The sequence below is a fragment of the Dinoponera quadriceps genome, unplaced genomic scaffold (genome assembly GCF_001313825.1).
Source record: "Dinoponera quadriceps isolate SergipeBrazil2010 unplaced genomic scaffold, ASM131382v1 scaffold37, whole genome shotgun sequence".
Taxonomy (NCBI): domain Eukaryota; kingdom Metazoa; phylum Arthropoda; class Insecta; order Hymenoptera; family Formicidae; genus Dinoponera; species Dinoponera quadriceps.
Genome location: NW_014554446.1, coordinates 2,818,729 through 2,846,299, shown reverse-complemented (window position 1 = coordinate 2,846,299; position 27,571 = coordinate 2,818,729). Strand labels below are relative to the sequence as shown.

The 27,571-nt window shown below is 42.1% G+C and overlaps 4 protein-coding genes across 7 annotated transcripts; 3 read left to right on the top strand and 1 right to left on the bottom strand.

Moving 5' to 3' along the window:
* The first annotated feature begins 713 nt into the window (after positions 1-713).
* LOC106748853 lies at positions 714-1,525 on the top strand. The gene is made up of 3 exons (XM_014627748.1): positions 714-1,024; positions 1,167-1,442; positions 1,519-1,525. Exons 1-3 carry the CDS (start codon positions 714-716, stop codon positions 1,523-1,525), a joined length of 594 nt encoding a protein of 197 aa, XP_014483234.1.
* LOC106749436 (dynein heavy chain 7, axonemal-like) lies at positions 1,354-20,215 on the top strand. The gene is made up of 48 exons (XM_014628875.1): positions 1,354-1,614; positions 1,734-1,882; positions 2,549-2,702; positions 2,780-2,926; positions 3,033-3,236; positions 3,339-3,715; positions 3,842-4,063; positions 4,338-4,635; positions 4,711-5,058; positions 5,123-5,388; positions 5,503-5,656; positions 5,787-6,013; positions 6,100-6,301; positions 6,402-6,636; positions 6,758-6,873; positions 6,967-7,245; positions 7,668-7,925; positions 8,307-8,591; positions 8,660-8,908; positions 8,967-9,312; positions 9,388-9,557; positions 9,623-9,754; positions 9,828-10,049; positions 10,293-10,744; positions 10,799-10,996; positions 11,124-11,271; positions 11,351-11,563; positions 11,639-11,811; positions 12,048-12,357; positions 12,623-12,868; positions 12,961-13,190; positions 13,287-13,506; positions 13,725-13,913; positions 14,007-14,357; positions 14,636-14,808; positions 14,879-15,124; positions 15,183-15,470; positions 15,583-15,774; positions 15,866-16,089; positions 16,512-16,885; positions 16,974-17,154; positions 17,268-17,456; positions 17,516-18,113; positions 18,291-18,501; positions 18,900-19,134; positions 19,209-19,360; positions 19,445-19,726; positions 19,990-20,215. The coding sequence occupies exons 1-48, from the start codon at positions 1,540-1,542 to the stop codon at positions 20,194-20,196; spliced, it is 11,397 nt and encodes a 3,798-aa protein (XP_014484361.1). The 5' UTR covers positions 1,354-1,539; the 3' UTR covers positions 20,197-20,215.
* Positions 20,037-22,742, bottom strand: LOC106749425 (IQ domain-containing protein D-like). 2 transcript variants are annotated; one of them, XM_014628854.1, is made up of 10 exons: positions 22,662-22,742; positions 22,221-22,525; positions 22,072-22,147; positions 21,855-21,987; positions 21,386-21,563; positions 21,149-21,284; positions 20,895-21,044; positions 20,677-20,806; positions 20,360-20,596; positions 20,037-20,128 (listed from the first exon to the last, which is right to left on the bottom strand). In XM_014628854.1, the coding sequence occupies exons 4-9, from the start codon at positions 21,936-21,938 to the stop codon at positions 20,405-20,407; spliced, it is 870 nt and encodes a 289-aa protein (XP_014484340.1). In that variant the 5' UTR covers positions 21,939-21,987; positions 22,072-22,147; positions 22,221-22,525; positions 22,662-22,742; the 3' UTR covers positions 20,037-20,128; positions 20,360-20,404. The 2 variants fall into 2 exon arrangements, with proteins under 2 accessions (XP_014484340.1, XP_014484347.1); XM_014628861.1 differs by lacking the exon at positions 22,662-22,742 and having other exon boundaries at positions 21,855-22,147; positions 22,221-22,651.
* A 42-nt stretch (positions 22,743-22,784) lies between these two features.
* Positions 22,785-27,500, top strand: LOC106749414 (RILP-like protein homolog). Of its 3 annotated transcripts, none has more exons than XM_014628830.1 (7): positions 22,785-23,156; positions 23,298-23,653; positions 24,345-24,489; positions 24,600-24,727; positions 24,918-25,288; positions 25,455-25,553; positions 25,640-27,500. In XM_014628830.1, the coding sequence occupies exons 2-7, from the start codon at positions 23,342-23,344 to the stop codon at positions 25,761-25,763; spliced, it is 1,179 nt and encodes a 392-aa protein (XP_014484316.1). In that variant the 5' UTR covers positions 22,785-23,156; positions 23,298-23,341; the 3' UTR covers positions 25,764-27,500. The 3 variants fall into 3 exon arrangements, with proteins under 3 accessions (XP_014484316.1, XP_014484312.1, XP_014484325.1); XM_014628826.1 differs by having other exon boundaries at positions 23,264-23,653; XM_014628839.1 differs by having other exon boundaries at positions 22,790-23,653; positions 24,345-24,465.
* The last annotated feature ends 71 nt before the right edge of the window (positions 27,501-27,571 follow it).

The window sequence follows — 27,571 nt, the reverse complement described above, 5'->3', positions numbered from 1 at the left end:
CTTATGAAAGTATTATTCTGAAAGCAATGTCATGTATAAAAATATACAATAAATATTTACGTTGAAGGGAACAATAATCTGTCTATCTGATGATACAACATTTACTGCGCATCCTTTAATCCTTGTTCGTCCGAGCGACCGTCAATTATGTGAATGTGTAAATATTAATATTTCCCCCCGTATGAACGGGCCGTTTCTAATTATTTGCCGCGTTATCACCCCGCTATATGTCCCGTTGTATGTATGTACAGTGCGCTTATCTATGATTGACATAACATATCTCCAATGTTAAACTCATTGCTATGGTAACGTAAACCGTAGGACCTTCAATGAAGCTTCGCGCGTCATCGCGTGTGCCGATACGCTGAGTAATTTGATGGAAAGTGCGACGAACCGAATTTTATCGTGAGATAACCGTAACAGAGATAAAAATGTAATAATTATGAATTCTTGTTTTCTTTACGGAGCAAGTATCGTTGGCGTGTGAATTATATAACCCTCCGACCTGCTGTGATAAAACCTAACAAAGATAATTCAACAGTTAACGACATTGAAAGGTTTGATGCTAAAATTAATCATTTCCCGCATTTTTTATCTAATGTACATACATGTGTGTGTATGTGTGTGTATGTGTGTGTAATATCTTCAAAATTATATTATATTATTATAGAATAAAAATATACCGATAAAGTGAATAAAGGTTTCATAACGCAATGGAGACTTCACATCACACACGCAAGGTGAACAGTATTAAAGAGGACAAAGAACAGGATGAGCACAATGAAAAAGTTAACAGCATCAGTGAATCCAAATCACGTGTGAGGTCAATAAAGCCAAACGACGAATTCGAACAACCACATAGAAAATCTCGTAAAAAACATTACGATTGGATGAGACATAATTCTGTTACGTACTGTCCAAAGTTTTTAAAAGATGACGACGTACATCGGGAAACTTCTAGAGATTGCCTTACGGATAAATCATGTATCTTCGATTTTCCACGAGAAGACGAAACTTTATTGAGGTCAGCAGCCAGCTATAAGAAAAATATCATTTTTTGCAACTTATACTACGCTGTTCTATTTTGTCATCTGTTAATATAATTTAATACATTTATTCTATTTATATAAAAATTATATTTCTAAAAGTAAACTCTAAACTTAAAGGAGTATCGCGGCAGCAAAGAAAAGAGATAAGATCGCAGAAGACGGTTATTATGCGTCAGTGCTTCAGCAGAGGATGAATTTTCGAATACATTTGATCAGAAGGATCATAGGATTGGAGGCGGAAATGTACATCGACGATGCAGAAAGACGGATTTCAGAAGACGAGGATGTGATCGACAGATGGCTCACAAGAGAAGACAAAAATCTCTTGAGATATTATCACTACATTCTTCACGACGTCGATGATACTCATGCGGGCACCTTAGATTCTGACACGTTGAAGAAGATAAGGGCCACAGTGGCCGTTGAATGGCAAAAGAGGCACGGCGAGTGCCTAGCTCGATTGATTCAGGAAATAAAACATGACTACGTTATGAGCATGAAAAAGTCCATCGTCGATTTCACGCTCCAGGAGCCCTTCGAAGAGGCCCACGCACTCTGCGCCCCGGTTAGTACACCGCGTGCATAATAATACGTAATATCAGCGCGTCGGCTATATCCGGCTATATATTAACATCCGGAATGTTGTGATCACTTTCACGATTTTATTTGTCGTGCCTGTTTCAGCCGACGATCTCGCAAAGAATTGCCGAGCCGTTCTCACCGGAGGTCAGTGATAAATATCGCAGGATGAGAGCGACGCTAGAGAAGAGATCGATTATCCTGTACCACCCATGCATACGCAAGATCTTGGATTATTGGTATCGCGAGTACGGGTTAGTGAATAACGCGACACACTTGTACGTACATACACAGCCAGATCTCGATTTACGTAGGCGGATGATTCCATAAAACCCCACGTAAATCAAAACCTATTTATATCAGATCTACCCTATACACATTGTGTATGGCATAAACATGAGGCAAAATATGTAAATCTTACGTCGCTACTGCACAGAAAAAAACATTAGTATCGATTCAAGACCCATGTTTTCATGTATGAGCAAAAACATGTAATCTTATATGCAGATAAAACTTGCTGTTATACGCGAAGAAATTCTACATAATTCCATTAAAATACATATTCATGTTTTTTCGACAATAATTTTTACGAATCGAGAAGAAAAAAATACTGAGTAGAGAAAGAATGATATCTTGAAACAAAGAGTTGTACCAGTTTGAAGATATTGCTTTTTTCTATCCAATATCTTTTTTTCTCAATCCATAAAAATTATTCTTGGATGGCAAGTATACGATATTTTTATATTAGTAGTAATACTGGTCTCGTATAGCTGCTTCGATCCCTAGTGTTAAATTTTAGGTCAGAAATTTTCTGCGGGTTCACGTATGTCAGATCTACGTATGTCGAGGGCTGACTGTATATCGATACAGTATCGGATCAAACAGCCGCAGACTGAAAAATATTTTTCCTTAAATCACAGAGACATCAAGCAAGTGGATAAGCTAGAGCTGGCGTCGTTCGGACAGTCGTACGATCTTTCGAATTTCGCCTATAAATTTTCGAAGATGCTCAAAAGCACGAATGACAAGGTTCTCCATCAGTGGCTGTCAAAGATCTGCGATATTTTAGCAGCGGTAAGAAGCGTTAGCGTTACTGATCAAAATTGCGCCACGTGCCGAGTCGAATTTTTCGAATGTTTTATTCATACCAGGCATCGAAGAAGAAAAGTTTACCAGCAACAACCGATGTCCGATACAAGAGATTCTTCAATTGCCTCGCTTATGTCATGGAGAATCAATTGCGGGACTTGTGTTTGCGTTCGATAGAGGATTACATCGATTACCTCACGGACGTGGGTGTAAGTTGATATTTTGCGCAAACGGAGATTCGATTGCACGATTGTTGACATATCCCCATCGGTATTTCGCGGTTACGTGTATTGAATGTAATCACTTCTCAATTAGCGCACAAATTGTGGCTTTAACATCGATGTCGTGGTGAAGAACATGTTCGTCACATTTGAGCCGACGTTCCAAGCGTTCGTGACTACGCTCTCGATGCTACTGAATTCTCTCTACGATTCTGTAACTACGTTACAACGCGCGGAGGTAAAACCGGAGATGATTCCTGGAGTTCAGCCCGACGTTCGTTCGGCCGAACTGCTCAAGGTGCGTATTCCGTGCGATATTCAGTCGTGTTCGACATTATCTGATCGTTCTCACGTCAGAATATAGTGATGATTATATTTCTACCTGTCTCCGATCGCCCAGCCGACGATTTCTTTGGACCTTCTTGAGCGGCACACGAACACCATATCGAATTTAATCGAACGCTACAAAACCGACACGGAGTCGCAGCTGCGTGAGTTCGATAAGTATCTGAAATTGATAAGAAACGAGGACGCTAATTACGTTCAGAACTTTTTGAAAGCCCAGCCGCCTAATCCCTTTGAGAAATACTGCGAACTCATTGATTATTACGATCAACTGAGCAAGAATGTCCCGCTGGAGTTTCACAGAACGGTTTTCACCGACCTCTTCATAGTTCGTCGGCAACATATTATACAACATATTGCTACCACAGCTGCTCACCTCAAAGACGATTTAATTTCAAAGATGATCGCCGATTATCAGCAAATAGTTCGGGCGTAAGTCCAGCCGTCGTCACGTTGTTCAAATATATATTCTGATTATGTATATATCTTCATTGTTACGGTGAACTTTCTCTAATACCTTTAAGCAAATTTAATTTAATGGTCTCACGTAATCGTCAGCATAGGGGATGAGTATCAGAATATCGCGGACCAGGCGTTAAGTACGCCACTCAACACATTAGAACTCATGAAACTCCAGAAATTTATACATAAATCTGAGACCAAGACTATTTACGAATTGGAGAGCCAGCTGAGGGAGGCGATGAAGTATATATTATTTTTGTCGGATTACGTACATTTGACACCGGTCGAGATAAAGACGAATAATTTCGCTTTTCACTGGTGAGTGGTCTCAGTGTGTGATCTAATTTGCGGTAGAATCAACGTGAAACATAAGCGAATAGTGTTGGTTAAAACATTTGTATACATTTGTACATGTGAAGTGATTCGGAACAACCTTCCTGTCCTTGACATGTCATATTCTCGGGCGAATTCTAAAACGATTTTTCCTCTTGCAAAATGTTATCCGAAGCTTAGTTTTCGAGTTATAGAGATAAATAGTTAATAGATAATATCTTTATATTCTTTAATTAATGTTCATATTTTGACGTTTCAGGCCCTTTCAAATGCCCAGTATCTTTGAGCAGTACCGGGAGATATTCGCGAGTAAATCAGAAGAGTACCAAATGTTACTCAAGGTCAGAATCGAGAAATTCAAGCAGGACCTCGAGATTTATGCGAAGTACTGCGACGAATTGCAACACTGGGGCAACATCGAGGAGATACAACGGTACAAGAAGAAAGCCACGAGCCTCGATAACAAGTTAATCGCCGCGATGGACACGATCGACGAATTTAACGATGAGGAGAAATTGTTCGGCTGGGAGTTATCGCAGTATCCTTTGAGGAAGAAGGTAAAGACGAGGGACGGCAGTCTTGTTTTCGCCAATATTCCGTTTAAACTTCTCATCTGGTACCATTGGTTACAGGTAGCCGATAAATTGCTACCCTTCAAGAGACTCTACGACACCGCCTGCGAGTTCATGAGCAACTACGAGATGTGGACGGAAGCCGTTGTGGGCTCGCATGATCCCGAAGTGATCGATATCGAGACCAGTAATGCGTATCGCATCGTGTACAAGCTGGAGAAGGCTTTCCAGGAGCCCGCGGTGAGGAAGCTGGCGGAGGTCGTGAGGACGAATATCGAGGAGTTCAAAGAGCACATGCCGGTGATATTGACCCTTGGCAATCCCCACCTGAAAAGTCGCCATTGGGAGCAAATCTCGGAGATTGTCGGGTTTCCCATAATAGTGGATCAATACATGACGTTGGCCAAGGTAACGCGAAACTAACCGATCCGAACCTGTGCCCCGTAATAATCGCATTTACTTACGCCTGCAGATCCTCGACTACTGCCTGGGTGATTATGTAGCGAAATTCGAGGGTATCTCCGAAGCAGCTAGCAAAGAAGGCAATCTGGAGAGAGCGTTGCACAGAATGTACTCCGATTGGACGGATATCGCGTTCACCGTCAATCCGTATCGCGACACGGGCACGTACGTCATCGCCAGCGTGGACGACATACAGATGTTGCTCGACGACCACCTGATGAAAACGCAGACCATGAAGAATTCTCTCTACATCAAGCCGTTCGAGAAGGAGACTCTGTGAGTTGACCGAATTTCGGTGATTTTTCAAACGAGGAACTTTCGATCGACGTCTTTTCGACGATTTTTTCAACACCGAGATAAGCTCCGTAAGGTTGACTGTGGTTCCATCAGGGAATGGGAGGCTAAGCTGCTCTTGCTGCAAGACATCATGGATTACTGGCTGAAAGTTCAGGGAACGTGGATGTATCTCGAGCCGATCTTCTCGTCACCCGACATCCAGCAACAGATGCCGGAGGAGAGTCGACGATTCAGCGCCGTGGACAAAGTTCGTTATCATTCCGAAGACAAGCTAAACCGTCAATTGTACACGGAAAATGAATTAGTGCCATTCACATTCTCATATATAAGCAAGAATATATGCGAGTAAAATTTAAAGTGCATAATATGTGAAACAGATCTGGCGAGAGATTATGACGGTCGTCGCAGTCAACCCACTGGTCATGTTCGTCGTCGAGATCGAGAAGATGCTGGAACGCTTGAAGAAATGCACCAGCCTGCTGGACTTGGTGCAGAAAGGACTGGCCGCATACTTGGAGAAGAAGAGACTCTACTTCCCGCGTTTCTTCTTCCTCTCCAACGACGAACTCCTGGAGATATTGTCCGAGACGAAGGACCCGACGCGGTACCTTTGATCTACATGTCACAGGCTAATCGTCAACGGACACTTCGTAGCGCGAAATATTAATTCTATTTGATTTTTGTCATCAGGGTGCAGCCGCATCTGAAAAAGTGCTTCGAGGGTATCGCGAGATTAACCTTCACCGATGACATGGAGGCTACAGCTATGATATCATCCGAAGGGGAGGAGATTATTCTCGAGGATATAATCGACACGTCTGCCGCGCGAGGACAGGTAGAGAAGTGGCTTCTCGAGCTCGAGATCGACATGAAGAAAAGCGTGAAAGCTCAGGTCTACGGTCTCCCTATCTGTACAACTAAGACAAAAGATAAAACTTGAGATTGACGCCGATCATTATATCGATACGTTGACTTTTCTTATCCTTCTTCAGGTGATACACGCCAAAGACGCTTTCCCGACTAAAGCCAGAAGTCAATGGGCTTTAGATTGGCCTGGCCAGACAATTCTCTGCATCAGCAAGATGTACTGGACGGCACAGATTACCATTAAATTCCCGGAGGGTGTCGAAAGTTTAAAGGCCTATGTAGAAACGTGCACGTACGAGCTCAACGAGATCGTCAAGCTCGTTCGCGGCAAATTATCGAAGCAGAACCGAACGACTCTAGGTAGTAAACGTTCCGGTCGAGCGAATAATCGGAGAATTCAATCAATCACATCCATCTGCATTGAACATTTACAGCTACCTAGAAATCACACTTCTACTTTTTACCTTTCTTTTATTTGTAGAAGCTCTAGTGACGTTGGACGTTCACAGCCGCGACGTGTTGGCGCACATATCCGATCAAGGTGTGACTCAAGCGTCGGATTTCAGGTGGCTTTGCCAACTGAGGTATTACTGGATGGTGGGTGCGTTCAAATGCAACGGCGCGTTTTAATCCCGTCACGATGTCGATTTCTCCGCTGTCACTGAAGAATTTCCTTTTTCCCCGCCGCAGGACGACGATCTATTGACGATGATGATAAATTCCATGCTAGGCTATGCGTATGAATACTTGGGTAATACGTCGCGGTTAGTAATCACGCCGCTCACCGACCGATGCTATCGCACCTTGTTCGGTGCTCTCAGCTTACACCTTGGTGGAGCACCGGAAGGACCCGCCGGGACAGGTAAAACGGAAACTACCAAGGATCTGGCAAAGGCGGTCGCCAAGCAATGCGTCGTGTTCAACTGCTCGGAGGGATTGGACTACCTCGCTCTGGGTAAATTTTTCAAGGTACGCAAATCAATTCACCGATACGAAAGTAGATCGATAGAATTAATTAATAAATAGGGTTAAAGCTAATATCTGTATACAGAAAGAAGTGCTATGTCCAAGTAAATGATGATTTCAATATTCCTCAGCAGATTTTTAGAATGGAATAAAAACTTTTAGTAGAAAAACCATAAAATTTTATTTCGGTCGAGTAATATTTAGTTAATCTATGGATATTGAATAATGGATGTTGGTTTAAAAATAAAATGTAAGTTTTTACTTATACAAGCGATCTGGATGAACGAATGACAGATCGCTTCTATGACGAGCGAACATCGAAGCATTACGTATATCTATTTGAATTTATTATATTCAAGGTAGTGGTTTATCATCATGCGAATTGTGTAGTTTTAAATTCACGTACGGACAACGATATATTCCAGGGCTTAGCAAGCACGGGTGCGTGGTCTTGCTTTGACGAATTCAACCGCATCGACCTGGAGGTCCTGTCGGTCGTAGCACAGCAAATCTTAACCATTCAACGTGCCATAAACGCGGCGCAGAAGACTCTTATTTTCGAGGACACGGAACTGAAACTGGATCGCACGTGCGCGGTATTTATCACGATGAATCCGGGATACGCTGGCAGATCGGAACTGCCGGATAATCTGAAAGCTCTGTTTCGACCGGTAGCTATGATGGTGAGATTCCTCAAGAAGACGCTGAATATTCTTTTCTACGTCACCTCGTATATGTTTCTCTATTCTCATCCGGGAGAAAAAGGATCATATATGAAATTTGCCCATATATGACTATATATAATCATATATGTCCGCGACGAAAAAATACTGTTGCTTACAAATTATAGGCAAATACAATCGAAGTAAGTGCTTCTGACTACTTGTGTTCCCGACAGCACATGACATTGACGTTTAATTAAATGACATATCATTTTTTTTCACAGAGACATGTATGATCATATATATAACCATATATATGGACAAAATTCATATGTGATTTTATACAATTATATATCATAATCATTTTTTCCTCCGGGCACGTCTTATTCGCACACTCGACAGGTACCGGATTACGCTTTGATAGCGGAGAACACGCTATATTCGTACGGATTCTACAACGCGAGGCCCTTATCGGTGAAGATAGTCATGGCTTACAAGCTATGCTCGGAGCAACTGTCCAGCCAGAATCATTACGACTACGGCATGCGAGCGGTGAAATCCGTCCTGATAGCGGCGGGTAACCTGAAGTTGAAATATCCGGAAGAAAACGAGGACATTTTGATCTTGCGCAGCATCACCGATGTGAACCTGCCCAAGTTCCTCAATGAAGATCTACCGTTGTTCCGCGCAAGTGTTTCCTCGTTCAAGCGAGCGAATGAAAAGAGAAATCGTCGAACGGTGCTTTCGTGTTTCAGGGTATCACGTCGGACCTGTTTCCGAACGTGGTGCTGCCGGAGCCTGACTACAAGTACTTAAACGAGAGCGCGTACCAAGCCTGTGCCGCTGCAAACGTCCAGTGCATCCCCGTATTCCTCGAGAAGATTCAACAGATCTACGAGATGATGTTGGTCAGGCATGGATTCATGATCGTCGGGTATCCGTTCGGCGGCAAAACCACGGCCTACAAGATGCTGGCCGACGCGCTGGAGATTTGCGAGGAAAAAGTGAGTGATTTCCTGAAGATGGGTGAGCGAAATTAAAGGCCGATCGTTTCTTGACTAGAATTTGATGGACGAGCACAAGGTGGAAATGACGATCATGAACCCGAAGGCGATAACGCTCGGGCAATTGTACGGGCAGTTCGATCCGGCGTCTCACGAATGGCAGGACGGTATCCTGGCTGTTAGCTATCGAGCCTTCGCGACGTCGACAAACGAGAACCGGAAGTGGCTGATCTTCGACGGTCCGATTGACGCGGTATGGATAGAGAGCATGAACACTGTCCTCGACGACAACAAGAAGCTCTGCTTGATGAGCGGCGAGATCATCCAGCTGGCCCCGACGACCAACTTGATCTTCGAGCCGATGGACCTGGAAGCCGCCTCGCCAGCTACGGTGTCTCGCTGCGGTAAAGTGAAGTTTTAATTCGATGTAACAAGCGAGCGCAGACGTTGGAGGGGCCTCAATAAATTCTTGGGAGCAGGGATGATTTATATGGAGCCTACGTCATTGGGATGGGAGCCCCTGTTAAAATCCTGGATAGTGACACTGCCGGAAGTGGTGGACGAGTGGCTGCGAACTTTCCTGTACGAGTCGCTGTTCCTCCGATTTTGCAAACCACTTTTCCACCTGTTGCGTCGGTGCAACGTAAAGGTGAGAGATCTGTCGTGATCTGAACATCGACTGCTGTTACAAGTCTCGCTTGTATTTTCCCGCAGGAATTGTGCCCGATGCCAGACTCGAACCTCGTACGATCCGTCACTTATCTAATGGACTGTTTCATGGACGATTATTATGATGAAGAAGCCGCGAAGAAGATAAGCGAGCTCGATCTTCGAGCACAGATAGAGGTCGGAGCTCTCGATGAGCTGAATTATCGACGAAATATTATGTACGGTGAGCTAACTTCCAATGCGTATTCAGGGCTCGTTCTTTTTCTCGTGTATCTGGGCGATGGGAGGCACTCTGGAGGCCAAGTATCGAGAACAATTTAGCATCATGTTCCGCGGTCTCCTCGAGAAAGAATTTCCAGTCACTCTGATGAACGAATTCCAATTGAGAGAATCCGTACCAGCGCCTCTGAAGCCATACATTTTCATCATGCCGAAGCATCACTTGGTGTTCGATTATAGATTTTTTAAGGAGGCAGGTGAAAGCTTACGTTTGCGACACAATTCACTTGTCCAGTATTTTTATCTAGATAACGCGAATGTTTCAAACATTTTACTCACGACACAACAGAAATATATATTGACACACAGAAAAATACGTATTGCATTGCAAGTAAATGTTATATTTGTTTCGAGTATTTTTCATAAATTTCTATATCCACAGGTATATGATAAGTTCATCGTAAGCATCAAATCTGTACTATTTTCTTTTTTTCAGGGCAAGGGAAAGTGGAAATTATGGTCCGACGAACTGATAAACGTACCGCCGATACCGCGCGACATCCCCGTGAATCAGATAATCGTGCCGACCGTGGAAACAATACGGTACACGACGCTTTTCCAGATGCTGGTCCAACACGAGAAGCCGGTGCTCTTCGTGGGCCCTACCGGCACTGGGAAATCCGTGTACATAATCGACTTTCTGCTAAAGAAGAATAACGCGGCGGTGAACAAGCCGCTGCTGATCAATTTCTCCGCGCAGACCACCGCCAACCAAACCCAAGACATTATCATGAACAAGTTAGATCGTAGACGCAAAGGCGTGTTTGGACCGCCCATAGGTAAACGCTGGATCATCTTCGTCGACGACGTCTCGATGCCGATGAAGGAAACGTACGGGGCGCAACCGCCGATCGAATTATTACGACAATGGCTGGATCACTGGCAATGGTAAAAGATCGCTTTACTTACTTACGACACGATAAAAATCCCCCTTTCTCACAGGTACGATAGAAAAGAAGGAACGATGATCAAGTTAATCGAGATACAATTAATGTGCGCCATGGCACCGCCGATCGCCGGTGGCAAGGACGTCACGCCGCGATTCAAGCGGCACTTCTTCACCCTGGCGATATCGGAATTCGAAGACGACGTTATGATCACGATATTCAGCAGGATCGTTCTGTGGCATCTCGATACAAGGTTCGTTGGTTCCGAATTTATTCGGGAAAAGATATTCGAAATACCTGAAATCTGCTTCGAGATCGTGTGTGTTACCTGATGAAAGTTCGGAAGAGTGTTTCTTCTGCATTCATGTATCGTACGCTAGGGGTTTCAGTAAAGATTTTGATCCGTGCATCGATCAGATTGTCCTCGCAACATTGGACATTTATAAGAAGAGCCTGTGCAATCTGCTGCCAACTCCCACGAAGAGTCATTATAAGTTCAATCTCCGAGATTTCTCTAGAGTGATCCAGGTATTTCCTTCATATTACTCTGTTTATATTTTACATTATCCACTGTCAAGGAGTTTCTCCGTAATCGATCGTCACACAGGGAGTGCTTTTATCAGTCCCGGAGACGATGCCGGCACTCTCGAATATGAAGCGATTGTGGGTTCACGAGATACTTCGGGTATTCGGAGATCGTTTGATCGACGAGACGGATATAAAGTGGCTGGTGAAGCAAATAGCTAATACGCTGAAAGAATACATGGAGATCTCGATCGAGGAGCTCTTCGAGGATTTGCTGCCTAAGAAGCGTACGAGGGTATGCTCTTTCTCGGCCCGCTAATATAGAACAAGGTTGCGCTTGTACTCACTTATTTCCGAGCACTTTCCGTAGATTACTGTGGACGAACTGCGAAACTTAGTATATTGCGACTTCATTGATGTCAAGTTAGACGTCCGCCTGTACCAAGAAGTCAGTGATCTCGATCAACTGCGGGATATCGTGGAGACGTATCTTAACGAGTACAATTCGATGACGAAGAAGCCCATGAATTTGGTTTTGTTCCGGTAAAATTTTGTCTTGTGCATTACTTTTCTGGGGGAAAAAATTTCTCATATATAATTATATATACGTCCATACATATATAAAAGTATATAATTGTATATGATTGTATGTGCATATACATACACAAATGACGCCTTGTTATAATTATATATAATTATATTTAATTATGTACGGAAAAGTTTTCCCGGGTTGGCGATCATCATGCCTTGTTTTATACTAAAATCAAGATAACGCGAAGGTTCGCGATTGAGCATCTGTCGAAGATCGCTCGTATCATCAAGCAGCCACGAAGTCACGCTCTCCTCGTCGGAATCGGTGGTTCCGGCAGGCAATCCTTGACTAGATTAGCGTCGCACATCTGTGACTACGATGTGCACCAAATCGAAATTGCTCAGCAATATAGCACCTACGACTGGCACGAGGACATCAAAGATATTATGAGGAAAGCCACCGTCAGCGATTTACATTCAACCTTCCTCTTTAGTGACACGCAGATCAAAGAGGAGAATTTCTTGGAAGACATCAGTAATATGCTGAATACAGGCGAAGTGAGTGAAACGCGCGCAGACCGGCGGCAGAAAGCGAGCAGGATTTGCAGCATATTTCATTCAGATACATTGGAATGACTGAGATCCTGCTCGATCTCCGCCGTCAGTTTGTCATCACGTTCTGCCAGATCAGATCCTCTTGCTTTATGTTATTAGATGAGTTCAGCCAAAAAAACAGATACTTTTCCTTTTCTCCGTTTCGTCTTATTTATCCATTCTTTTCTTTTTTTATCCTCCTATTTTCATTATTTTCCTCCTGCTTCAGGTACCCAATATATTCACGGGCGAAGAGAAGGTTGAGATATGCGAGAAAATGAAGCAGATCGACCGGCAACGAGAGCGATCGTTGCAGACGGACGGTAGCCCGGCGGCGCTTTTCAACTTGTTTGTTCAATTCATTCGCGATCAGCTGCACATTGTTGTCACCATGTCTCCCATCGGCGACGCCTTCAGAAATCGCATTAGGAAATTCCCGGCTTTAGTCAACTGTTGCACCATAGACTGGCTTCAGGTTTTGGAAAACGTTCCAATCTTCTATCGTGCTGTATTTCTCGGCTGAAGATTCGGACGCGATGATAACGTTATGATTTTGTTGTGCTCAAGCCGTGGCCGGAAGACGCTTTGTTAGCTGTCGCGACGAAATTCTTATCCGCCATCGAGCTCACCGAGGATGAGAGGGGCGCCTGTATCGACATGTGCCAGTACTTTCATATGTCCACTCAGAAAATGAGCGAGGAATTTTTGATTCGCCTGAACCGGTACAATTACGTAACGCCGACTTCTTACCTCGAGATGATCAACACCTTTCAGACGTTGCTCGAGAAGAAACGCAGGTGAACATGACTCGATCGACCTTCAAATCTTTCTATTTGGAAGATTTGAAGCTTAACAGCTCTCCCTGTTTCAACGTTGATGTGTTGTCTCTCTAGTGATGTATTGCATGCCAAAGCTCGATACGAAGGCGGACTGGGACAACTGGATGGCACGCAGCATCAAGTGACGGAGATGCAGAACATGTTGATGCAATTGCAGCCGCAATTGGTCGCGGCCACGCAAGACGTTCAGAGGATGCTCGCCGATGTTGAGAAAGAGAGTCAGGAAGTGGCGGAATTCGAGAAAGTGGTGAAAGTCGATGAAATCGCGGCGCAAGTAAGAACGTACAATTCTAATTTACGTGTAAATTTTGCTGACGTTATCAGATGTGAGGACACAGAAGCGTCGAAATTTATTTATCAACACGCACGGGAAATAGTTTCAGGTGAAAAATCGATGTCCGACAGTGAATGCGTTAAAACTCCTGTTCCCTTCCTCTTCTTCTATCTGTAAGAAAACATTTCTTGTATTCATACACAGTAATCGTTCCGCAGGAAGTAGCGAACGAAGCAGCTGCGATAAGGGCCGAATGCGATGCTAATTTGGCCGAAGCCATGCCGATTTTGATGCGCGCGCAAGCTGCGCTGGACACGCTGACAACGGCGGATATCGCGGTGGTTAAAGCGATGAAATATCCGCCGCCCGCCGTGAGGCTCGTAGTAGAGAGCGTTTGCGTCCTCAAGGTACGAGATTCAAACACCACGTTTCGTCGTGAGCGCGAGAAAAATATATATTACACACCATTGTTGACATTTAATCTTAATGTATTGCTGCAGCAAGTAAGGCCGGAAAGGACAGAGGATTACTGGAAGGTTGCCCTGAAAGTTCTCAGCGATGTCAAATTCTTAGACTCGCTGCTTCATTTCGACAAGGACAACATACCGGAAGAAGTGATAGCCAAGATACGGAAGGATTACCTGACCAATCCGGACTTCGATCCGGAGAAGATGAAGAAAGTCTCGACGGCTTGCGAGGGTCTGTGCCGCTGGGTCATCGCGATGTCCGAGTATGACGAAATCGCGAAAATCGTCGCTCCTAAAAGACGAGCCCAGGCGCAGGCCGAGCAAGCCTATCAATTGGCCATGGAGAAGTTGGACTTAAAGAGAAAACAATTGCTCCAAGTGGAGGTATGCAAGACCAGCACAGAACCTAACGCAGGGACATAAGACGTCTTGCAGACGTCGTATGTCCCAGTTTTCGTGCTGTCTGGGTCACTTCCAGAACAACAATAAATGAAACGTACAATCCCGGGCGCAAAGTAAAACTCGGCAGTTCGAAGAAATCGAGATCGATCATTCCTATCGAAATACGCAAAATTCTTCCCGTATGATAAAACATAATCGAGGTAAATAAATCGACATAAAATGTTGATTGAAATACAGTTACCGATGTTGTTTGCGATTAGCAAAGATTACTGGACCTTCAAGAGACTCTAAATCAAAGAAAAGCAGACTTCCAAGCGATGTCGGAACAAGTGGCGGACTGCGAGTTGAAGCTGAAGCGGGCCGAGGATCTCATCGGAGGATTGGGTGGAGAGTACGCGCGTTGGTCTCAGTCCGCCAAAGATTTGGGCGAAAAGTAAGTGCCTACTTGCAGCACCGGCTCTTTCGTCATCGTAGAACCTCATCATCTCTATCCCTTCTCATAGATATTATCGACTGACGGGCGACATAATAATCGCCTCCGGCATAGTGGCTTACCTGGGGCCGTTCACGACGCCGTTTCGCGTGCAACAGGTAAGCGAGTGGGTCGACTTGTGCACGAATCTGCAAGTGGTTTGCACCCGAGATTTCCAACTGCGCGACATACTCGGCGATCCAGTTCTGATTCGGTCCTGGAACATCGCCGGCCTGCCCGCGGACGCGTTTTCCGTTGACAACGGCATCATCGTCGTGTAAGTTCAATTAACATCCGAATCATCGTCGTAATCATCGGCGACCCTGCCTTTCCAGGAACGCCAGGAGGTGGCCGCTGATGATAGATCCGCAGAATCAGGCCAATATATGGATAAAAAATATGGAGAAGGAAAACAGTTTATGCATCATTCGGCTGACCCAGCAAGATTACGTGAGGGTCTTGGAGAACGCTTTACAGTTCGGACAACCGGTGCTGCTCGAAAACGTGGAGGAGGAACTGGACGCTATTCTCGAGCCGGTACTTCTCAAGCAGACGTTCAAGCACGCCGGTGCGATGTGCATAAAATTGGGCGACGCCATAGTGGAATACAATACTAATTTTAGGTAAGCTTCGCCCGCTTTTCCTATCAGTTTCCTAATTGCCGTGCGAGACTGCAAAGTGGACTGTCGTGCGCATCGTAATTGGAATGTAACGACCATGATCACGCATCGATAGGCTGTACATCACGACGAAGCTGAGGAACCCTCATTACCTGCCGGAAATAGCCGTTAGGGTGACTCTGCTGAATTTTATGATAACGCCAAGTGGCTTGGAAGACCAGCTACTCGGTATCGTGGTCGCGAGGGAAAGACCCGACCTGGAGTCGGAGAAGAATGTTCTAATCGTGCAGAGTGCAACGAACAAAAGGTGTGTTCTCCACCGGTGCGATTTATAGCTTCGATCACCCAGCATTATGCAACAGCTTCAACTACGCTATTTCTAATCTGATACATTGCAGGTTGCTGAAGGAGACGGAAGATAAGATCTTGGAAGTGCTTTCCTCGGAAAGTAATCTCCTGGAGAACGAAGCGGCTATCGACATTCTGACGTCGTCTAAGAACTTGAGCGACGACATTCAAGTGAAGCAAGCGGCCACGGAAATAACCGAAAAGTCGATTGACGTCGCGAGATTGCAGTACAAACCCATCGCCGTCTACTCGACCGTACTCTTCTTCACGATAGGTATCGCGAACACTTGGATCACTCAGAGGGAGAATAAGCTGTCTGCTTTTAGATATTCCCAAGTATAAGCAAGTATATTGTAATATTCTTAGGAGATTTATAGTCTTGATTTGAATTTGACCCAAATCTTATTTGCACTCAATTCGAGACTAAAAATCTCCTAAGAATATTATAATATTCTTACTTATTTGTGGGAATATCTATCGTTGATTTAAGACTTACTTCTTTTCTGAGTATTTTGTCTCTAACAGACAACCTTTCAGCAGTGACAGCCGAGTTCGAATTAGCTAATCAGATTTAGCCTGTTAACTCGTTTTTCTCTCTCTCTCTCTCTCTGAATGTAGCAATACATAAAAAAAGATTCATCATTTACACACAAAGTTAGTATTAAGTTTACGTGAACAACGTTTTTCTTATCGCAGCATCGTTAGCCAACATAGATCCGATGTATCAGTACTCGTTAGTTTGGTTTGTGAATCTCTACAATATGGCCATCACAAATACGGAGCCAGCCGAAAATGTTGAGCAACGTTTGATAGACTTGACGAAATACTTCACGTATTCCCTTTACGGCAATATCTGCAGATCGTTGTTCGAAAAGGATAAACTATTGTTCGCGTTGCTTCTCATTATCAACCTGCGCGATACGAGCGATACGCCTGAATTCATGAGCCAGTGGCTGTTCCTGTTAACCGGTGGGATAGGCTTGGAGAATCCGTACGTTAATCCCACAGAGTGGTTGCCCGTCAAACAATGGGACGAACTGTGCAGACTGGACAATATCGCAGGATTCGAGGTGAATTCGGACGTGTGCGCCCGATTATAGTCGATATTCATAGAAGAGAAACCAATTAATTATCTGTACACATCTGTCAATCTTACAGGGTATTAGAGAGTTGTTTTCGAATAACCTCGACGAATGGAGGAGGCTGTTTGACTCGAAGGAACCGCAGGAGGAAACCCTACCGGCGCCGTACGACCAGCTACATTCATTCGAACGAATGCTGATACTGCGATGTATCCGGCCTGATAAAATCATATCTGCGGTGCAAGCATTCGTGGGAGGTAATAAAAATACATAAGAGAACAGCTCCGGATAGCGAAACTTGTAGAGCTACTCGGGAACGATCACGGAGAAACGTAAATCGACGGAGCATCGACTAACCCGAGTGTTTCAGAACAACTGGGCGCGGAATTCGTAGAGGCGCCACCCTTCGACTTGTCATCCTCGTACGCGGACTCCAACTGCTGTATTCCGTTGATATTCATCTTGACTCCCGGCACCGATCCGGCGCAGACCTTGATGGTGTTCGCCGACGAGCAGGGCTACGGCATCAATCGTCTCTTCTACTTATCCCTCGGCCAGGGTAAGCGTTGCACGCGATGAACGAACATCCGCGCGTCAATTAACCGCGCGACATCCCAGGTCAAGGGCCAATAGCGGAAGGGTTGATAAAGGACGGCGTGTTGTACGGTAACTGGGTGGTGCTGCAAAACTGTCACTTGGCTAAGAGCTGGATGCCGACTTTGGAGAAGATCTGCGAGGGCCTGATACCGGACACCATCCACCCGGACTTCCGGCTCTGGCTGACCAGCTATCCGGCGGAACACTTCCCGATATCGGTCCTCCAGAACGGCATCAAGATGACGAACGAGCCGCCCAAGGGGCTCCGTGCCAACATCTTGAGATCCTACGCGAGCGACCCGATCAGCAATCCGGAATTCTTCGAGAGCTGCGTTCAAACTGACTATTTCAAGAAGCTGATGTACTCGTTGTGCTTCTTCCACGCCGTCGTGCAAGAGAGACGCAAATTCGGCCCGATCGGCTGGAACATCCCGTACGAGTACAACGAGACCGACCTGAGGATCAGCGTGCTGCAATTGAAAATGTTCCTGGACGAGTACGAGGACGTGCAGTTCGAGGCTCTGAAGTACCTCACGGGCGAGTGCAATTACGGAGGAAGAGTCACGGATGAGTGGGATCGCAGGACATTGACCACCATCCTGGAGAAATTCTACTGTCAGTGAGTGTTAACGGGCCGTGCAATTTCCGACCGGCCGGCCGATTAGTTATTTTTACGCGTGCAAATTTTGCGCGTTATTTGCAAAATGGTACTGGACTACCTTGTTCAGTTCAATCCATTCTAAAACTTCACGAAGTTGCCTTCACTAAGTTACTCATCGTGTGCCATCGTCTCTAGAGAACTGTTGGAGAGTCAGTTATACTACTTCGACGAGTCGTCCACTATGTATTACTGCCCCATCGTCCGCGAATACGATGCGTTTCTCACGTACACGAGGAACCTTCCGATAATCACAGCGCCGAGTGTATTCGGCATGAATGAGAACGCCGATATTCTCAAGGATCAGCGGGAGACAGAGTTGCTATTCTCTTCGCTTCTGCTTACTCAGGTGATTCCTCGTCTGAATTTTCTACGAAACGAGATGATGATAGCAATATCAAGTCATTCGCACATTCATCCTTTTCTCTTTTAATTTCATCGAACGTTGTTCAGGATCGAACGGTATGATAAATATATTATCATGATATTATAATCATGTCACAACAGGAACAACGAAATCTTAATTCACGTCTGTGATCGCACTATAGTTAGTTTTTATTTAATTATGTATTTTATGTCTTTGTTTAATCGTCTCTTTCTATTCGCTCGAACTCTTAGGATCTTTGGAAGATCAAGGTGAGCTTAGCTGAAATCATCTGGAATAGAATATCTGAGCAGTTACTCTAGATGTGAACAATATTGATTTAAAAAAACGGATATCTTTTCAATACTTTCTATTTTTTATAGGAAACTGTAAAATCCGGTATGAGGCTAACGTCCGATGACGATGTGATTTACAACATCGCCGCCGAAATATTGGAGAAGTTACCGGATGAATACGATCTGATCGCGGCACTCGTGAAATACCCTACGTTATACAGTCAAAGCATGAACACCGTGCTAGTGCAAGAGATGGACAGATTTAACAAATTGTTACGCTGTATCAGAGGCAGCCTCATTAATATACAGAAAGCTATCAAAGGTAATGTGCACGCATTTCAGTAATCTTGGAATAAAAATTCTGATGAAACATCTCAAGATCACGATGCTTCGTAGGTGTGATCGTGATGTCCTTCGAGCTTGAAGACATTTACGAGGCAATTTTAACGAGTAAGATACCCGCTTTGTGGAAACAGAATTCTTACCCGTCCCTAAAACCTTTGGGCAGTTATATCAGTGATTTTCTACAACGTTTAATGTTTATACAGGTAATTGCGCCTACGTGCGATGTTCAGTACTTTGCTGTTACAGATTCAACATTTGCGATATTTATGCCTTGTTATTACACATAGAAATGGTACGACGAAGGACCGCCTATCACGTTCTGGTTACCGGGATTTTACTTCACACAGGCGTTCCTGACCGGGATACGGCAAAATTACGCGCGAAAATATCAGATCCCAATAGATCTGCTCGCGTTTGACTTCGTAATCATGAAAGAGACGGTCTTCGAGTTTGCCCCCGAGGACGGTGTCTATATTTACGGTCTATTTTTGGACGGCGCGCGATTCGATATGGAGAATATGAATGTAGAGGAGAGCTTTCCCAAAGTGCTCTACGACCAGGTGCCTTATGTAAGTGGTCTCGCTCCTCAAAAAGGTTGTATAAGCCAACAAAGCATCTCCTCTCTGATCAATCAGTGATGACATCAACTTAAATATTTATAAATCTATTTGGGATTCAAAAACATCGAGATAAAACAAAGTTATATTATTTTTGCTATACCTTGTCTCCCTCCCGATATATATTATACAACCTTACTGAGATGTTGCCGACAAAATTCTGGCTCCTGTTTAATTATCATAGCTTATAAAACTTACAGTACGACGATTTTCAGATACAGCTGATACCGTCGAAGATACAAGATATCAGTGAAAGGCGCTTGTACGTTTGCCCGTTGTACAAAACCAGCGAACGTCGTGGGGTATTATCCACTACTGGTCACTCCACTAACTTCGTCATAGCCATATGGTTGCCTACGATAATGCCGCCCAAACACTGGATTATAAGGGGAGTTGCCATGCTTTGTCAGCTTAGCGAATAAAAGCATAAACATAATCACACGTATCTGCCTTGTTCCTTAATCCGGATTATTAATAGCGAAAATAACAGATTTTGTATTTCAAAACCCAGAAGAATGTGGAACTTTCTTACACTATGTCTTTGCTTTTTCTCACGAGGGAAGTAAATTGACAAATATATTGTACCTTTGTTCAACCCATGTAAAAGTGGTGGCCAATTGTGTAAACCGATTATTTTCTTCTAGCTTTTCTCCGTCTTCTTTGAGAAATACGTTCAAAATAAGCTCTCCATGCCTTTTGAATAGTCTTAGCAGCTCGATTTCGCTTGAAGAGCTCCAATTTTTTCGTGAAGGCCTTCATCAGAGTGATTTCTCGCTCTTTCTTCAACTGAGTATACAGCGCCCGTTGCACGACTAATTGGTCCTGATGGATAAGATAATATTAGTTCGGCGAGATCGCATACCTAGGGTTTTTCATTTGAAATGAAAAATGTTACGGATCACCTCCATATCTTTTTTTTCTGCATTAAGAAGCTCCTTCTCTTTGGTCAACTTTTCCATCAAAGTATGACATGTTCCAATGTCATGATCGTATTTAGCAAGAAGATCTGTAAGTTTCTGTTCTACTTCAGCGCTAAAACATGGAAATAATTGGTAAAATACCTATATTCAACGAATAATATTATATGTCGCGTGATTACTGAAGATCATATTGCATTTACCAGTTGTCAAGAAGTATCTTCTCAGTTGTGGCATTAAATTCCATGATATTATGCAATCTCCGCTCTGCCGAGTCTATTTCCGATTGTAGCAATTTCTTCCGTGCTTCTCCTTGTTCTCTTACATTCAGTATCGTCAACATCGAATCCTCTCTAAGAATTGTAGAAATTGTTATCGAATTATATAAGATTTGCCTCCAATTCATATAACCGCAATAATACTTTTTACTAAGAGTTTCATAATTCTTCGAACACACATTTCTTTCGGTATGTCCACTTCCGATGTTTCCTTGATACTTCTCATTAACTTTTCCTCGTTGTTTATGTGGATCGTGACGTCCCTTAGGAAAATTTCAAAATTCGATTTTTGTTCCACGGACGTATTCTGCAATACTATCAATTAATGATTACTTTACGACATTATATATAATAAGTCAATACATAATTCTACCCAAGAAAATATTATTAATTAATTATTACACAATTAAATTTACCTTCGAGCTCTGACAAAGTTTCCGTTATGGTCGTACGACAATCGCGCAAATTGATAGCATGCATGCGTTCGATATCTGGAGTTTTTTTCATTCGGACTATGATGGACTTTCTGAAAAGCTCGATGCGGTTGATAATTTCTTGAACCAAAGGCGAACTTTGAGCACCGTGTTTTCCAATCTGCGTTAATTGTTAAAGAAAATGTTCAACTATTTATCGACATTTTATATATAGCGACTTCGGGCGCACAGTTTTTCAAAATGGCGTACTACTGGGGTCAATTGAAGTTTAATAGCGAAAACTAAAATGACAGGTACGATTTAAAAAGAGATATTTTAGAACATAATTGACAAATTCTCTCAATCGAATAATTCTGGTCAAACCGAAAGTGTTCAAAGTGGTGATATTTTTAAGAACAATGAAAATTGATCTGCTTCCACGTAGGTTACACGTTAGACAAAGGCTAATTACCGACTCGCGTATCTTGCTCGAAACGCCCGCCAAAAGTTTCCCCATTCGAATGATCGCAATTGTCATATCTTCTTTTCCATTCATGATTAATGTTATTTCTCAAAAAAATAGCGACCTCCTATTCCCTTCGTGCCTGCAGAATCGTTCGGATATTACTGATGGCTGACTACGTGGCCGACACATGTAACGATCCAACAATACGTAATTCTATGGTTACCATTCTTGCCGAACATTGACTCTTGCATGTAGTGCCGTTGACACATGCCGATCGTAAAAACTTCTCCCCATCTTCCCTAAAGAACTTAACATTACTTTATTCATGATTAAAATACATTCGTCATGTCGAAAATTTTCCCCAGTACTTACTTTTAAACCCTCGAAAACGTTAAGGTTATGTGGAGACGTTTTTCGCACGATATTTGAATAAATGCGGCGTATGATCTCATTTGAAGTCTCTTAAGATACTTCGAATTTCCTCGTTTCGTCGTATCGAGTAATGACTCAGCTATTATTGTCTTCTATTCGTGCTTACAACGATAAAAAGTATAGCCCGGTCCATCTGCTTTAAGACTTCTTATCAAAATAAAGACAACAGCTGCGCCGTCATCTTTCCTCTTTCAAATCGTTACATCTCTCTCTCTCTCTCTCTCTTCCTCTCTCCAAGGTGTTGCCTGTGTGAGAAACGTATCAAGTAAAAGATAACGTTGGACTATTAAAATTCTTTTGAAGAAATTCCGCTGCGATTTATTCCCCGATGTTGTCACAGATTAAAATTACGAGTGCATTAATAGAATAAATCATTCCTACGTTTCTAACGTTTCACGAAGCTCCGAGAGAAGGCGTTCCTCTCGGCACTTTGCGAGCTCAATGAATTTGTCATCGTGCGTGCACCAGGCGCGCGCGCGCGCGACACACACACACACACACGCGCGCATACAGTGGGAATAATTTCAATCATCTGCTCCGCTGCGACCTCGTTGTATGCGATTGGATTTAAACATGACGTTTTGATGGAACTTGCTATGATATCACCGAAGCGTGTTGCACCTTTCGAGCTGGTATTCGATTTAGAACGACAAGTGCATGACGCATAATAAGGCTCGCCGCATGTTCACGGAACAGGCTATTATTTTGACAATTATCGCCACACCTAAATTACGCGTATTATTTACCATAAATTCCGGCGTACGTTTTAGCCACACGTCTATGAAAGTACTCCTTCTTTAATGTACGGTGTGTGTGTATGTGTGAGGTGCACGAAGATTCCGTGTAACTGGCAGTGACATTTACGAATTTCGTCTCGTACGTATACACAGTTTTTTTTCTCTTCTTCTCACAGTGAATCTTACAAATACAAGCACACTCGGACCACCTTAGAATCTGAATTTAACTTGTACTCGAAATTCCAGCGAGAAACACCCTCACGAGACTTCTTTTCCGCAGCGTTGAATCTATGCGTAGTGCGTGTTGCATCATAAGTTGTATTCATGCCTTTTTGTCTGAGAAATAACGCTACTTGCAAAATGGAAGAATATTCTGTTGCGTCCGATGTGTCGGTGGTGGATGTATACGACATCGCGTCGGAGATAGGGAAGGAATGTGAGAAACTGATAGACCTGTTCGGAGTGGAATCCGTGACCAATCTTATGCCAAAGGTGATAAACTCTTTAGAATTGCTTGAAAATCTTGCTACCAAAAATGAACGCGAGAATACTATGGTGCAAGAACTGAACGCCAAGATCTCTCAGCTGGAGAGCGACAAGATTGGGAAGGCAGAGGACAGGCATCGTTTTGAAAAGGTGAGGGTGTCTGTCTATGGTAGCTGTAAAATATGCAGCAACCACGTAAGCTAATTGGCCAATTAGATTCTTAGGATCATAGCACACAAAAACATAAGCAATAACATAACAAATTGATCGACCACAATCTGTTATTCTTTGACCATAAAGAGAATAGTCGATTGTGATTGGTCAATTGCTGCTTGCATGTTTTCGTTTGCGTTTTTGTATGTGCCATAGTCCTAAAATTTAGTCTACAATGTGCTCTTCGCGTCTTGTTTCTTGCTATCTTTTTTCTGCAAGAACCTCTATTTACTTATGGAAAAGAGATAGCAAGAAACAAGATGCAAAGAGCACATTGTAGACCAAGCTTTACAGGCTTAGTGTTCCATATCCTCATTGAAAAGCTTATTTTGAACGAATTTCTCTAGAAATACGGAGAAAAACTAAAAGAAAATAATTAACATGTTTGGCTATCACTTTTACATCCAAAAATAAATCGACTGTGGTTGATTGGTCAATTAGCTCATGTCTTACTGCTTACTTTACAGATATTGTAGACGGTCCTCAATAGAGTTGTTTGCACTTCTGACATTATGTCTCATAACATTAATCTTAATATAAATGACAATGCATGTACTCGGTTGACAGTATATTTAGTTACCAGTTACAATTAATTGACTGACTCAGTAAGTCTGTATGATTTCTTTAGGAACTGGAACAAATCGAAGAACACTGGAGGCAAGAGTCCCGTGATTTAGTAGCCATGGTTACTAGATTGCAAGAAGAAAATAGACGATTAGCTGAATCCTTGCAAGAATCGCGTAGTGATAGTCAGTACAGCAGTAAACAAACAAGTACTAACCAATTAACCACCTACTAATCCACTTACTAACAATTGCTAAAATATCCCCGACAAAGTTTAAGAAACTCGTGAAATAATTGTTTGCATTTATTTATTTTTCAGCTTTCACAGCTAGTCAGGAAGTTGATGTGGCTGTTTTGCAGCACTTGAGATCCATGATAGACAAACAAAGAGATCAGATTCGTGCCAGAGACCGAGAATTGTCGCAGAAGACTACAGAAATTGAAAATGTAAATTGGTACTTATATCTGTATACAATTCAGTTCTGCATAAATTAAAGAAGAATTCATTCTTTGTCATGAAACTTTTACTTTCTCTGAAATACTATATGATTATAATTAATATATATAAATAATATTATAAAAATGATAAACTTTGTACTTATCACAATGTATAAATATTTCATTGTTATGTGTGTAGTTAACAGCGCAGGTGGAAAAGCTCAGTGTGGTCGGGCGAGAATTGAAACGTAAACAACGACAAGCGCAGATGCAAGCTCGGGGTTTAGTGGAAGAGAGGGCAGACTTTTTGGCTCAGTTGCAAGATCAAAACCGGGAACTTATAAATCTACGAGCTCGGCTTGGCATGGCTAAGAAAGAGAATGAAGACTTAACTAAGTTGCAAGGCTGTCCAGACTTAACAAATAAAGCGATTTACGACTTGGATGACCCCGATAGACCAAGATTTACAACTTCGGAACTGAAAGAGATTTTGCACGAGCGAAATGAATTGAAAGCAAGAGTTTCGGATCTGGAAGACGAGCTGGAGCTGTATCGACCAAAGCCTGAAATGTACGTCATTAAACATTAGAGGTCTTATTCATATAAGAATAATTCATAAATATTCTCTTACCTTAATAAAAAATATCTTATTTTCCACCTATTACATATATTCCATAATTATATTTTATAAATATCTACTCCGTAATTTTATATCACTTCCATGTTGGATTTTCAGTCCAGAGGATGACAAAGATGCGCCCGTGCAAGGACCGCTTCCTTACGAGCCGGATGATGCACCTTGGAAGAAATCTTCCGAGTCGGGCATTCGTAAATTGTACGTGTCGACATATCGTTATGTACGTTCCTTTACGTTCATATTTGATATATAATGCAATTAATAGCGGTGATTGAACTTTACAGTTTCCGAAAAATATTTTCCGAATCCAGCAGCAGCTTCCTTGGTGGTAGTAGTCCCAGACGAAGTCTTTCTAGTCTCTCGAAGATGGCTCTGTCTGGCAGCAGTACCTGTGATACGTCTATATAATGCTTTCTCAAAAGCACATTGGATAATATTAAGCAACTCACGGATATCGGATGAATAAAAACTTATAAATACGCTTTCTGTTCACGTAATCACGTTAGGATTGCTCTCGCGTATTATACACATATATATATATATATATATATATATATATGATTTTAACATAGACAACCCCTATAAGAGAGAGATAGTCGAACATCACTAAGACCTGGTTCATAGTAGATGTGCATGCGACATAAACGAACTGAGAGTATTGAATTTGTATAAACCTATAAAAGAACAGAAGGAAATGACATGCATGTATATATTTGTATAGTTGTAAAGAAGGGCAATGTGTATTTAGCTGCACGATCTTAGTACATCACATTCGTCATTTTTTCTATTTGATACTATCAGACACGTGAATTTCATTGAGATTGAAGTAATATGTAGAATACTCGTAATGACGCATGTAAGAGAGATAGCAATATCGAAATAGAAAGGGACTACATTTCCTGATTTCTTCCAAAATTACTAAGTACGTGTAGTTTTAAATGTGCATTGGCGAGGTTCTAAAACGCGTTCAACATGAACAGGTCTTGTTCTACGCAGACACCAAAGTATCCGATTCTTTCTTATTGCCAGACCAAGGATTTTTTATTTTTTATTTCATCTATTTCGATAATTTATTTTATTGTTCTTAACCATTTTAACGAGTCAACAATCTACCTTAGCTTTATAATCGAATGTAATTGTTAGAGTAAATTCTATGTATTGAAAAGACCATCGCGGCTCAGATAGAGTTTATCTTATTTATACAATTTTTAATGTATCTTCAATGTGTCAAAGTGCATTTATCATCATGATTAAAGCATACAAATGTTCGGAAACTTGTAGTGCATTTTTGTCTTTGCATTTTATACATAGCTGTAAACAATGGCAACTTAGATTTCATAATACATCTACATGTATTCTCTGTATTCGATCGTTCTACTTCGTTTAAAATTCCGTATTGGAACAATATGAGATATGTAATGTATTTCAGAAAATCTGTGCCATTTGTTACTAAGATATTAAGGTAAATGTGGATATTTTACTTCACCGTTGCGATTGTAAATATGTTCGCAAAGCAAGTCGAAAATTAGTTAGCTATATATTCATTTCGATATGTGATATATATATATATATATATATATATATCAATATATCTCTCTTTCTTTTTTTCTCCTGGATATGTAACATTATTATTAACAAGTTGTCATTTAGCAACATCTATATCCAAACAATTAAATGATAATAAAATGAATATATCGCTAACTTATAACGGTAATTTAAATTAATGAGTAATCAAAAGATTTTCTGTAAAGTGGTACATACATCTAATAAGATGAAGATTATACAAATTTGAGAATACTTAGAGAAGATTTGTCACAGGGAACTTGTCATATTATATCGAGATTAGCTGTTTATAAGTATGAAATAACTGTGTCACTTGTAGTGCCTATTTTAATATAACTTGTCGACTTTTAAACAGTTTAGTGACATTTTGCAAGAATAATACAAAATGAGTTAAAGTATGTAGATTGAATTATAATACGGATTGTAACGAGACGAAATAATAAATGTGATTCATAGCTATTGGAAAAATAGAAACTCTTCTGATGCATTTTGTAACGAAATTCACAGAATGTTAAAATAATATTTGATATATTTTAAAAGGTTAGTTAATAATTCGGTTAAAAAAAAAATTTGTATGACATCACACACGTGCATATCAATATTTTATCAACTTTATATCAATTTTCTTAAAAGTGTTTTTTTAAGCGTATCTT